The sequence below is a fragment of the Apium graveolens genome, unplaced genomic scaffold, assembly GCF_009905375.1.
Source record: "Apium graveolens cultivar Ventura unplaced genomic scaffold, ASM990537v1 ctg1929, whole genome shotgun sequence".
Taxonomy (NCBI): domain Eukaryota; kingdom Viridiplantae; phylum Streptophyta; class Magnoliopsida; order Apiales; family Apiaceae; genus Apium; species Apium graveolens.
The window spans coordinates 30,607-43,598 of record NW_027417451.1 but is presented as its reverse complement, the minus strand read 5'-3'; the positions used below and the strand labels follow the sequence as shown (position 1 = coordinate 43,598).

General features: G+C 35.5%; 1 protein-coding gene and 1 long non-coding RNA gene across 2 annotated transcripts; both read left to right on the top strand.

Annotated features, from left to right (window-relative positions):
- The first annotated feature begins 2,018 nt into the window (after positions 1-2,018).
- Positions 2,019-3,053, top strand: LOC141700224 (uncharacterized). The gene has a single exon (XM_074504041.1). It carries the CDS (start codon positions 2,019-2,021, stop codon positions 3,051-3,053), a length of 1,035 nt encoding a protein of 344 aa, XP_074360142.1.
- A 5,818-nt stretch (positions 3,054-8,871) lies between these two features.
- LOC141700225 (uncharacterized) lies at positions 8,872-9,553 on the top strand. The gene is made up of 3 exons (XR_012566250.1): positions 8,872-8,939; positions 9,018-9,116; positions 9,430-9,553. It is a non-coding gene; the product is annotated as an uncharacterized LOC141700225 (long non-coding RNA).
- Positions 9,554-12,992: the final 3,439 nt, after the last annotated feature.

Genomic DNA, 12,992 nt, shown 5'->3' with positions numbered 1-12,992 from the left:
TAATTAATGTTTTTCGTGTAATATAATCCCTTTAACCATACATATTATAGATTAAACTCGAGGCATGTATTTTGTCATCCTCTTCAACATTTAATCCGGGTTTACTTGATCCATGAGTAGATTATCGAGACAAATCATTATTTGAGCATGGCCATGCTTTTATAATCTCACTCAATCAAGAGGCCAATAATATCTCTCCTAATTATAGGAGGGTTAAATCCTTTATCTATCATTCATATTTCTCATACGACTCATGATATACCTGATGTCCACTTTTATCATCACCCGATCAAAAGTAACCTTTAATGTAGTCAAAGTATATTAATTCTCATATAGAAATATAATGATTTCAAGTCAAAGGATCGTTACACCATTATCACTGTGAGTCTTTCTTATGACTTTATTAAACATGAAGAATCTCACTGTGGCACTACTAGAAATAGTAGATACGACATCGGTCCTTAGACATCGGCATGTAATGCACCCGATGTTAAAATGCAGTTTAACATCGGTTTTGTAAAAAGCGATGTTGAATACGCATATTGACATCGGTTTCACTTAGTAGCCGTTGTCTATCTTCAGAAATTAAAAAGGCTACAAATTTGTTTTTAACTTTGACATCAGTTCATTTTGTTAACCGTTGTCTATGGCCTTTTAAAAAAAATAAAAATTACTTAACTCCCCCCCCGCTTTTCAGTACACTTTCCCCCCTTTAATTTTAACAAAACATATTTTCCCCCTTTCCAAAAAACCTCCCGCGAGCCTCTCATCTATCCCCGACCCTCGCCTCTCTCGTCTCTCTCATCTCTCCCCTCCTTCTCTCTTAGTCTTCTTACCTTTCTTCTCTCTTCTTACCTTAGTCTCTGTTAACCGTCTCTTCTCTCTTTTCTCTGAAACCCTAATTTTAGCCCCAATTCTAATTCAAGATTTGGAGCTTCAAATTAGAGCAAATTAAACTTGAAATTGAGCTAGTATCTGGAGGTTGGAGCTAGTATCTGGAGGTAGACAGCATTTGGAGGTTGGAGCACTGAGGGTTTAGAACATTGGGGTTTCGGAACATTGAAAGCATCCGGAGGTATATTCTTCTTTACTTCTTTACTGTTTATCTCCTTCATTTTTATGTTTAGTATCTTCTTTGTGCATGTAAATGTTTTATGTTTATCTTCTTTTCTTCTTTACTGTTTTTCTTCTTTGTGCATGTAAATGTTTTATGTTTTTGGGGGTTTTATGTTTGTTTCTTTTTGGGGGTTTTATGTCCTGTTTTTGGGAATTTTATGTCATGTTAAATATTTTAGGTACACTGATGTAAATCAATGTTTTAGGTACATTGATGTAAATGTAAATGTTTTTGTTCTGTTTTTAATTATGTGTTTTCTGGGGGTTGTTCATACATATTAGTGTGTTTTGGGGGGGTTTTTGGGGCTGCATTTGAACAGGTCTCAGATATGAACAAGTCTCTGCATTTCTTGTTTTGTATGATAGTCATTTCTCTGATATGAACAAGTCTCTGCATTCCTGATATGAACTATCTGTTACTTGTGTTGTATTATAGTAATTGTTTTGTATAATTATCCTTCTCACAGATACAAGTAACAGATAATTTTAATTTATTTATTTATGGGCTGAATTTGTTTAAATACTCAAGTTCTCACTGAGTTTTATTTATGTGAAAGAAATTTAACAATTGTCTGGGCTGTGAATGTTGGAATTATTAGTTTTTAATTATGTGATATTTTCAAATATCTTGGTTTAATTTATTTTAATTATCTTGGTTTAATTTAGTCTAGTTTATAAATTTAGTCTAGTTTTGTAATTAATTGGGTATATGTATAGGATCTTAGAGTAATGAATTAGTACTATAAATTATTAGGATATCAAGGTATTTACTCCTTTCTAAGTTTATATAATTAATCCCTACAGTAACCAACACAAATTTGATATGCCTTTTATTAAATAATTATAAATAGGTATGTGTTGGATTTTTAATATTTATAGTGGCTATCAGGTAGGGAAATTTGATGGATAAGACATGGATTTTGCAAGATAGGGATTCTTTAGCATTTGAAATGGGGGTGGAAAACTTCTTGATATATGCTGAAGAAAATTCTGAAGATCGTAACAAAATTCCTTGCCCTTGTGGACGATGCGCCAATTTTAAAAAATTCTCTATAAAAATAATCAGGGGCCATATCTATGACAATGGCTTTTGTCTAGGTTATGTGCATTGGGTTTGGCACGGGGAGACTGCTTCTACGGGTCCTAAATCTTCAAGTGCTAGTTGTCCACCTGAAGAGCAAGCTCCAGACCCACCTCCTGAGCAAGCCTCTGATGAAGCGTCAGAGCAAGATCAGGAGCATGTCGCTGCTTCGGAAACTGTTGATGTTTGTGAAGCGGCATATAACTCGAGTCAATATGATAATGATTCATATCAGTTTAGGAGGTTCGTAGCCGATGCTGAGCAACCTCTATATGAGGGTAGTGACTGTACTAAGTTAGAGTCGATGTTGAAGTTGCATAACTGGAAATCTAGGTTTGGTATTACCGATAGTGCCTTCACTGACCTCCTTTCTTCTGTTGGGTCTCTACTTCCCAAAGATAATGTGTTACCTAGTAATGCATATGAAGCAAAAAAAACCCTCTCCAATTTAGGTCTAGAGTATATAAAGTTCCATTCATGTCCGAATGACTGTGTACTGTACAGGGGTGTACATGCTGATGCAACCAAATGTCCTAAGTGTCGACTTTCTCGGTGGAAGTTGACAAAGAAAGGTGAAGAGAGGATTAATCTTCCAGCCAAAGTCATGTGGTATTTTCCAATAATTCCTAGATTTAAACGTATGTTTAAATCTCCTTCCACCGCTAAACTAATGTGTTGGCATGCGCAACAGCGGACACAAGATGGTAAAATGCGACATCCAGCCGACTCTCCATCTTGGAAAAATATAGATTTTAGGTGGCCATCCTTTGGTAGTGAATCGAGAAACCTTCGCTTGGCTTTATCGGCGGATGGTGTAAACCCACACAATAATGGGCTATCTAATAGATATAGTTGATGGCCAGTCATATTGGTGATTTACAATCTTCCTCCCTGGTTATGTATGAAAAGAAAATTTAAGATGTTGTCGATATTGGTCCCTGGCCCGCATGAGCCTGGTAATAACATCGACATCTACTTACAACCGATGATTGATGATTTAAAAAAGCTTTGGAAGGAAGGGGAACCAAATATGTATGACACGTATAACAAATCATTTTTCACTTTAAAAGCAGTTTTAATGTGGACGATAAATGACCTCCCTGCTTACGCAAATTTATCTGGTTGCGTTAATAAGGGTTATAAGTGTTGTCCAGTTTGTGGAGATGACACCGTAGCTAAATTTTTGACTCATAGTAGGAAAATGTGCTACCAAGGGCATCATCGATATTTGCCTCTACATCATCCTTATAGAAGGCAGAAGGCTGCTTTAATGGACAACAAGAGTTTGGGCAGCCGCGTCGAACCCTATCCGGAGAAGAAGTGTTAGTAGAGCAAGAACAAATCAAATTTGAATTTGGGAAGAAAATGAAGAAGGCAAAGAAGGTTGAAAGTCCATGGAAGAAAAAGTCAGTATTTTTCGAGTTAGAATACTGGAAATTTCACCATGTTAGGCACTGTATTGATGTCATGCATGTCGAGAAGAATGTATATGATAGTCTGATTGGCACATTACTAAATATGCGCGATAAGACAAAGGATAGTGCGGCAGCCCGTCGTGATATGATGGAAATGGGCGTTAGATCTGATTTGGCTCCCCAAGTAGGAGTAAAGAAAACCTATTTGCCTCCTTCTCCCTTTACTTTGTCAAAGGCAGAAAAAAGGACTTTCTTGTCATCATTAATGTCGATGAAACTTCCATACAGACATGCATCGAACATAAAAAATTGTGTTTCCATGCCTGATTTGAATATTTACGGGCTGAAATCACATGATTGCCACATTCTTCTCCAACAATTACTCTCGGTTGCAATACGCTCCGTTCTTCCGAAGCATGTTAGGGTCACAATTATTAGATTGTGTTTCTTTTTTAATGCTTTGTGCAACAAAGTAGTAGACGTGTCAAAACTGGATAAGCTGCAGTCAGATGTTATACTAACCTTGTGCGTTCTAGAAAAGGTTTTCTATGCGTCATTTTTTGATGTAATGGTACATATAGTAGTCCACTTGGTCCAGGAACTACGCTTATGTGGACCAGTATTTTATAGGTGGATGTATGCGTTTGAACGGTTTAATAAAGTACTAAAGAGTTATGTTCGAAACCGTTATTATCCCGAAGGTTGTATGGCAGAGAGTTACCTTGGAGAAGAGTCCGTAGAATTCTGCACCGAGTTTCTTAGTCAGAATTACTCCACTGCCGGTCTTCCAAAGGACCAAGATAATAAAGTATCAGGTCCATTATCCGCTGTGATAATAAAATCAGTGGAAGAGAAGGAGCGAGATGAAGCACATCTACATGTCCTTCTAAACAACGCTGAAGTGTTTCCATATATTCTGTGAGTTTATGCAGTTTGTTGTTTTCAATTCCTCATTATCCAGTAATTAGTCTTGTAATGTGTCTTTAATATATCATTCCATATGCATTTTTCAGAATGCATAAGGAATATCTTGAAGAAATTCACCGAGGGAAAAGGAAAAGCTTACATTGGCTCATGAGAGAGCACAATCGGCTCTTTGCTGATTGGTTTCAAAACAAAGTCAGTGTTGTATTAGGTTCTTTGATCTGTAGTGTAATAACGACTATTAGCTATTTAGGATTTAAAATTTCTTATCATATCTGTAGGTGAATGATGAACTAAGGGAGAACAACAAAGGTGTTTCAGATACGATAAGATGGCTCGCTGCCAAGCCATCATTTTCAGTACTAACTTATCAAGGTTATCTAGTGAATGGAGTGCGATATTTTACAAAGGAACGAGATGACATACGCGTTGTTCAAAACAGCGGGGTGTCTGTCATTGCTAAAGCGGTCCAGGTTTTTAGTGCCAAGGACTTGAACCCCGTAGAAAGTGATTTGACATTTTATGGTATCATACAAGAGATATGGGAATTAGACTACCATGCATTCAAAGCTCCCTTGTTCCTGTGTAAATGGGCAAGTAATGATAAAGGAATAAGGGTTGATGATCTTGGGTTCACACTTGTGGATTTTAGTCGACAAGGTCATAAAAAAGATAAATATGTTTCTGTTGACCAAGTCAAGCAAGTGTTTTACCTTGAAGATCCCGTTGATGCTACCTGGTCTATTGTTCTGTACCTCCACAACTCGAGACTACCAAGAATTGTATAATGAAGATGACTTAGGAGACACGATCATGGAACATCCCCCATTCTGCACTGAAATCCCCGCAACTGATGTCACTACTGATGATGTCGCTCATACTGCTAGACCTAATGTTGAGGGAATTTGGATTAAAAATACTGCTACTAAAACTCCTGCACCTAATGTCGTTACTGACTGATGATGTAGCTTTATGTAAAATATATATCTAAATGGGAATTTGAATGACTGAATGAACCATATATATTTGCCTTTAATTGTGTTATAATGTGTAAAATATATTGTTAATTTTTTTTCTTTTGTTTTGCATTGTTATAATCATATAAGTAGTTCATCCATAATTACTGATTGATGGCATTATTTTTTCTTTAATTATTTTGCATTATTTAATTGTACTTCTATAAAATACTTTAGAGTTATTTCGGATGTGATTAATTACTGATTGCAATTTAGGTAAATTATTGTTCTTGTATAGTTGTATTCGTACTTGCTGATTTTACAATTTATTATTTATGCTTGACTGTAATTAATGACAGACTGAAAATATATTGTTCAACTGATGGCTTTATTATTCAATTTAATGCAGACTAAGGGAGCAAAATGGCAAAGAAGCAAAAAGCCAAGAAAGTAATTTTCGAAGAAAATGACAGGAAGAATAACTCTGAAAAGGTTGATGATGAGATTGTTCCTGATATCAAAACTTCAGAGACTTGTAATGAAAAGTTGGTTCAAGTCCCTCCACAATATCAAACTCAAAGTAGTTGTGAAAAAACGATGACCACTTCTGAATCTGCAAAAAAAAGGCTAGGAGGTGCGCGTGGTGTTTCAGCTCTTCACAAAGTAGTGGTGAAGAAAGCTCGGGGAAAGAAATTTAAAGTTAGATACAATGATTTTGGAGTTCCCATCGGAACTACCAGGCCTACTTTACAGTCTTACATAGGAATGCTCGCAAGGACAATGATTCCAATCGACACTGAAAACTGGCCAAAAGTGGATTGTGATCTAAAAGCAAAATTATGGGATGATGTTCAGGTAAATTATATCCCTTGTTGACTTCTTCATTTTATTTAAATTGTGACTGTAAATTATGTGGCTAATTTATATTATGTGGCTCTTTAGGACACATTCAAAATTGCCCCAGAAAGTGAGAAGCTTGTGCTACAATCGGCAGGTGAAAAATGGAGGCAGTTTAAAGCTGATTTAACTGCAAAATATGTGATGCCATTTATTGGAAAAAAGAAGAAATTGATGAAGCCTCCGAAGAAGTATGCGTTTGTTGGTAAAGAACCTTGGAAGAAATTTGTTTGAGAGAGGACGAGCCCCAAATGGCTGGTATGAATATATTCTACTAATAAAATATACATGATTGCCATTTTACTTGCTAAATGATTAAATAGATTTTGGTTATATAATATTTATTAATTTTTACTAATTTATATTGGTGCAGGAACAACGTAAGTTACAGAGCAATAGAGTGGGTAAACGGAAATATCATCACCGCTTGTCAAGGAAGGGGTATATTGGTTTGCGAGAAGAAGAAGTAAGAACCATATCTATTTGGCTTTGCAATTCTAAGTTTTAAGGGAGTTTAAACATTTTCTCCTTTTTAACAGATAAAGAAAGGGAACTTAAAGCGAAAAGAGAAACCTGATCGTGCAATTTTTTGGTGGAAGGCTAGGATGCCAAAGAATCCTGATGAGCTTACTAAAGAGCAAGCGGAAATAAATGCGAGAATTGTAAGTGATATTTTTAATACTGCATTCCCTTCAAAGATAATTGCGTCATAAATAATGCACTAATTGTTTGTATTTATTTTACAGGCTGAGTTACTTGAAATGAAGGAGAAGGGTGAATTTGTTCCACATGGAACTGAAGATGTGTTGACTACGGCACTTCAGACTCCTGAGCACGCAGGAAGGGTTCGAGGGGTTGGCGGCTTTGTCACTCCAACAGCATTCTTCAATTTGCCGAAAGCGAAAAAGACTAAAATTACCAAGGCAGAGTTGTTGGATCAGTTGGAAAGAAATCAGTGGGAGATGGCTGAACTTAAGGCCGTGGTTAATGCTTCGAATGGTCACTCTCCTATGTTCTCTGACAAATCAAGTTATCAAGTACCTGTTAATAAAGAGGGAGCTGTTGATAAGCGGAATGTTGGAGTTACTATTAAACCGCTGAGTGCTAAACAGTTGTTGGTAAATGCTGAAGACTTTGTTGGTTTTGACCCCTCTCCTCCGAGCGGAAAGAAGGTAAAATATTATTAAGATCTACTAGATATATGCCTACAGACTTGGGATTTATGCAATAAAATTAAATTGATCCCTCACTATAATGTAGGGTCCACAGTCATGTGAGCTTGCACTGGATTGCATAGAGAACAAGGTTGCTTTTAGAACAGTTTTTGATGATCACGAAGAGATGAATGTTTCAGTACACGGAGTGCCTCTAAAGCCCGGACATGTTCGTGTGTCGGTTGACGGACACATCCAGCCAGAGGCGTCGGTTCCAGTGCCCATACCTGGTGAAATTGAGGTTGTACGCCAAGCAGTTGGCTCTCACGTAGCATGGCCTCGTGAATTGATCATCTACCCAACTGTGGCGGTATGTTATATAAAAATTATGTCAATATACTCTGAATTGATTGTTGCAATCTATAGTAGTTATGTCAATAATAACCGATTATTCTTGTTTTATTTAATTCTGTGTAGAAAAAGAAAAAGGAAGTGTTGCAGGGGCAGTCTAAGCGGAAAGATTAGTTGCAGAAACTTCAAGATGATTATAGAAAAATGAAGCTAAACAAGAATGTGCCAAAGCAGTACAAGGTGTTATACAAACATGCTGCAGTCTTCATGAAAGCCACTGGGGAGTCAATACCAATTTCGTGTGATTCGGACGTGTTTGGGACTAAGAAAATAATTTATATATTGCATGAAAATGTGAAAGCATTGTTGGAGTTCGATATGATTGGCCAAGCTGCAATATCTGCTTATATGGCGTAAGTTAATTTTTTATCGTTTCATATTCAATATTAATGTTTTATACGGATATTATAAGTAATGTAATTCACTCCCTGGTAGGCTCTTGCAAAGACTAATTAAGATTGAGAGGAAGAATGATGATGTGGTCTTATATGGATTTTTCGATTCAGGAGCTACATTTACGTTGAACAAATCTTTTCATTCTTATTTTGTTAATTGGTTGAAAGAGAGTAGTCCCTATCACATGTACTTCATGCCACATAATCATAAGTAAGTATTTTTAATTTAGACATGCTTTTACAAATTAATATATTTAGGTAGTTTTTTTAAAATTTCTGACTTGTGTTTTTCTTTTTTCTTTTTTATAAACATAGTTGCCACTAGATTTTGGTTGTAATTTGGGATGGCGACATTTATATTCTGAACCCTCTGCCACATCCAACACATTTTGATGAGTTGGAAAAATCATTAACAGAGTAATATATTTCTGTTAATTACTATATATAAATATATATATATATATAGTAAATATTCTCCCTTTTGAAAAATAATCATGTATATTATTATGGTTCTGCAATGTAAAGCGATGAAATCCTACAATGCTCAAACTGGAAGGGGAAATAAAGCTCCTCAGATAAAGAATCTTCTTGTAAGTTTTTTGTATTTTTTTATCACTTTATAATTTTAATTAATTTCTGGTGCTAATTCAGATTTTATATTGTAACAGGGATCTCCCAAACAACCAGGAGGGGTTGAATGTGGCTATGTTATAATGCGATACATGAAAGATATCATTGCTGATAAGGAGCTATCTTTTACTACCAAGGTATATATGCAAATCATTTCCGATAGATGGCATGTAGAATTTTTTTGTGTAGTTTTTCAGGACAGATAAATATGAGTGCCATTTTTATTATCATTTTTTATTATTAGTGATTTCCAGATGGATCTTGTTTTTATTAGTGATAAGGAACTATCTGGTATATAGTTTTGGACTAACGAAGAAAATTATGGTTAAATATAGAAAAGGTCCTCTTCTGGTTAAATTATAAATAGTTGGTTCTGTTTATTTTTAATTATACATATGGCAATTCTGGTTAATAATATTCTGGTTGCTAATTTTTACGTGTGTTTTATAGTGGGCAGCCAAAACTCGAAAGTCCTACACAAGGCAGGAGCTGGATGAGGTGCGGATGGAGGTGCTTGAATTTATCCAAGACAAGATGTAAAAATGATAAGTATCTATATATATAGCTTTCCTCTGAACTATATGAATTGATATTGTGTTTGCTGGTGGTTGGTGGTTAATTAAGGGATGTTTGGTGACAATTACATCCATCATTCTGATTTATGTTTGGAATTGTCGAAATTTGACAAGTGGTACATATTAACTAGTCAAACATGTTTAGAATGTTGGATGTAATAACTAGAGAATTTGGGTTTTATTGTTTTTAGTTGGGATGTTTATTTTAGACTTGGAATGTAATGTCCGAATTGAGCTCTTGCTGGATTGAATGTTAGTAAATTTGGTATCAATGTATACCTCTATATTTTTACAAATTTGGTTGGATGTATTGCATATTGTTGGTATTTTTCTGGTTGAAAATGCAATTGGTTCCCTGGGCTATTAATAGTACCAGGATGGCATATGCAATTTACAGTACATATATTAACATCAGAATGGTAATTTAAAACCGATGTAAAAATGAACAAAAGACATCAGGTGAAACAATATTAAAAGAAAAAGAACTACAAAAACCAATGTCAAATAGTCATTTGACATCGGTTCTGTAAAAAAATCAATGTATTTTAAGCCAAATAACATCGAATTTTCAATAGCTGATGTCTTAAATTTTACAATATTAAAGATTAAACATCGGTTAGAAAAAAACACTGATGTTAAACAAAAGGATTTAACATCACCAAATGAACGAAACCGATGTCTAACCCATTATTTTACATCGGTTGATAAAAGTACCCGATGTCTGAATGACCATTTCACATCGGTCAGACAACATAACCGATGTCTGATCTAGATTTTCACATCGGTTTGTTTGAAAGATTTTTTAAAAAATATCTTTTAGAGCTTGTAGGTTTCATGTTTTAATGGATAATTACCCCATAATATACTCATATTCACCTAGAAATACTGTAATATAAGCTGAAATTTGTTGCAAAGACATCAGAATTATTCTTAAAACCGATGTATAGCACTGTAATAGACATCGGCTGTGAACCGATGTCAAAGCCTGATGACATTTAACATCACACGCGAAGACATTGGTTCAGTTTTTTTTTAACATCGGTTCAGAACCGATGTCTGATCCCATATTTTTAGTAGTGTGGGTCTGTCCAGTACCATGTACTCTCACATGTACCTATGTATTGACTTTAGTATCCCCATACTTATAACCAATTAGATGTGGTTATCTTGTCAAACAACATACTAGTCTATCTATGTATTATTATTTTCCTATATAATAATACTCGACTAGGGACCTTTAAGAATATGATATATTATATAATCTCAAGTTCAAGTCATGTACTTAAATTATACAATTTGTATCATGATTCTAAGGACATTTATTATGCTAACAAAATATCGCAGTAATTAAGGTCATAATAAATACATTTATTGAATGATCAACTGAGATAAAGATTATAAAAGAATAATGTATTGCCTCTAGGGCACCTACACTAACATCCACATCCAGAATTTGAGTAGTCAGAATTTCAGCATTTATTGGAGAAACAGGTGGAATTGTCACATTTGCTTGTGATGCTTCCATATACAAGACAGATGGAATGTTCAGCCTGTGAATATCAATTTCAGGACTTAATCCTGAATCTTGAACTAGAACATTTTTTTTGATAGGAGAGTCAGGAGGTGTAATCACTGTGTCATGAACAGTGTTTCCAGGTGCTGGAAGGGCTTCAGTGATTGTAGGTTCTTTTGAGATAAGAGATTCCTGATCCCCTTCCTCAGAATCTGTAGCATCCTCAAATTCAGGTTGTGCCATATGCCTTCCTGCTCTCATCTTCTTTGATCTTCTAGATAGTGCAGGAGTTGCTTGTGCAGCATCCAAACTTAAAGTTCTTTTCCTCTTTGAAATACTAGAACCCTCAGTTTCAGTTTCCTTCTGAGGAGTTATCTTTTCACCTACTACTTCCTTCTGAAAAATTACATTTTTAGCTTCTAACTCTACAGGTTCTGATGTGGGAACGTGTACCTGTTCATCTTCATCAGATTCATCCCTTCGAATAATCCTTCTTTTTCTTCTTGGTGGAGATCTAGGCACAGAGATATTCCTTTTAGGCCTAGAGGATGAGGTTCTGATTGTAGGTGTTGATGGTTGTTGTTGAGAAGTTGGAAATAAGTTTTGATGGTAGGCTGTGCTGGTTGTGAGGATTGTGCTGGTTGGAAATAGGTTCTGATGGTAGGCTGTGATGGTTGTGGTTGTGAAGATTGTGTTGATGGAGGTTGAGAGGTGGTAGGTTGTGTAGGGAAACATCAGGATATATGGTACTGTATGTGTGAGAATCAACATTTACTAAGAATTGTTTAACAGATAGAGGAATTTGGAGGGGTCTTAGTAAAGCCTTCTTATTATCAGTAGATAATAAGTCTGTGAAAGACCTTTTATGAAGTTTAAATGGTTCAATTGTCTCACTAAAGTTCTGAGGTGCATTAGAACAACAAAAACTGTATATAAGTTGACGGAATCTAGCAAAATAAACTGTGTTGCTATCTTCTTTCATCCTATCACCTATAAAACCTAGCACAACACTAGAATAATCAAAATGAGTGTGATTAATAAGAGCATACCCAATTTGCTAGCTCAGGATTGGTATAGCATCAAAGTTTGAACACTTGTTGGCCAAAGCTTTTATAATACAGTCAAAGAAAAAACTCCACTCCCTTATGATGTGGGGTCTCTTCAATTGTCCCAGCTTTGCCAAATACTTTTCATAGCCTAGATTTGCCATCATTTGTTGAAGAGCTGGCTCCTCAACTGATGAATTGAAGGTGCAATCTTCTGGAAAATGTAGTGCTTGGCGAACAGTTGACAAGGTCACCACATGCTCATCCTCCTATGTTGTAAAGAAAATACTTGGGGACCCATCATTTCCACCATCATCATAAATACTAGTCCTCCAAAATTCCAGTATTTGCTTGCCTGAGAGAACCTGGGGTTGGGTCAGTGCATAGCCTACTTCACTTTGAGCAAGAAAGTCTTGAACAAAATGAAGTTCTGAAGGAGCCTCATCCTTAGAAAGGATAGCCATGTAGTTATTAGGAATAAAATTGGCTTCATCATAGATTAGATCTTTGGGTGCCATTTCTGTAAAGAAATAAGTGAGAAACTGTGTGTTCGCAAGGTGTTTGTTAAAATGCATGTAAGAAAGTCCGTCAGAAAATAGAGAGTAAAAGAGAGAGAGAAAGTAAAATAATTAAGAGATAAAGTAAGAGAGAAAGTAAAATATTTGGGTAATCCTTTGTCTCTAATATATATACTCTTTCCAGTCAAAGGCTCTTTGGAAGTAAAATAGACACTTTACACCTGTCATCCAGTAAATAGTCAAAGCAGTAGTTAGTGGGCACGGGAAATAAGCAGTAATTATTGCTCACATGTTGTTACCTAAACAAACATGTAACCCATAAACCAAATGATTATCACTGTTTTTATCTCACTTAATTATT

Coding starts and splice junctions, on each gene's coding strand:
- LOC141700224 (XM_074504041.1), top strand. CDS start 2,019: ATGGATAAGACATGGATTTTGCAAGATAGGGATTCTTTAGCATTTGAA.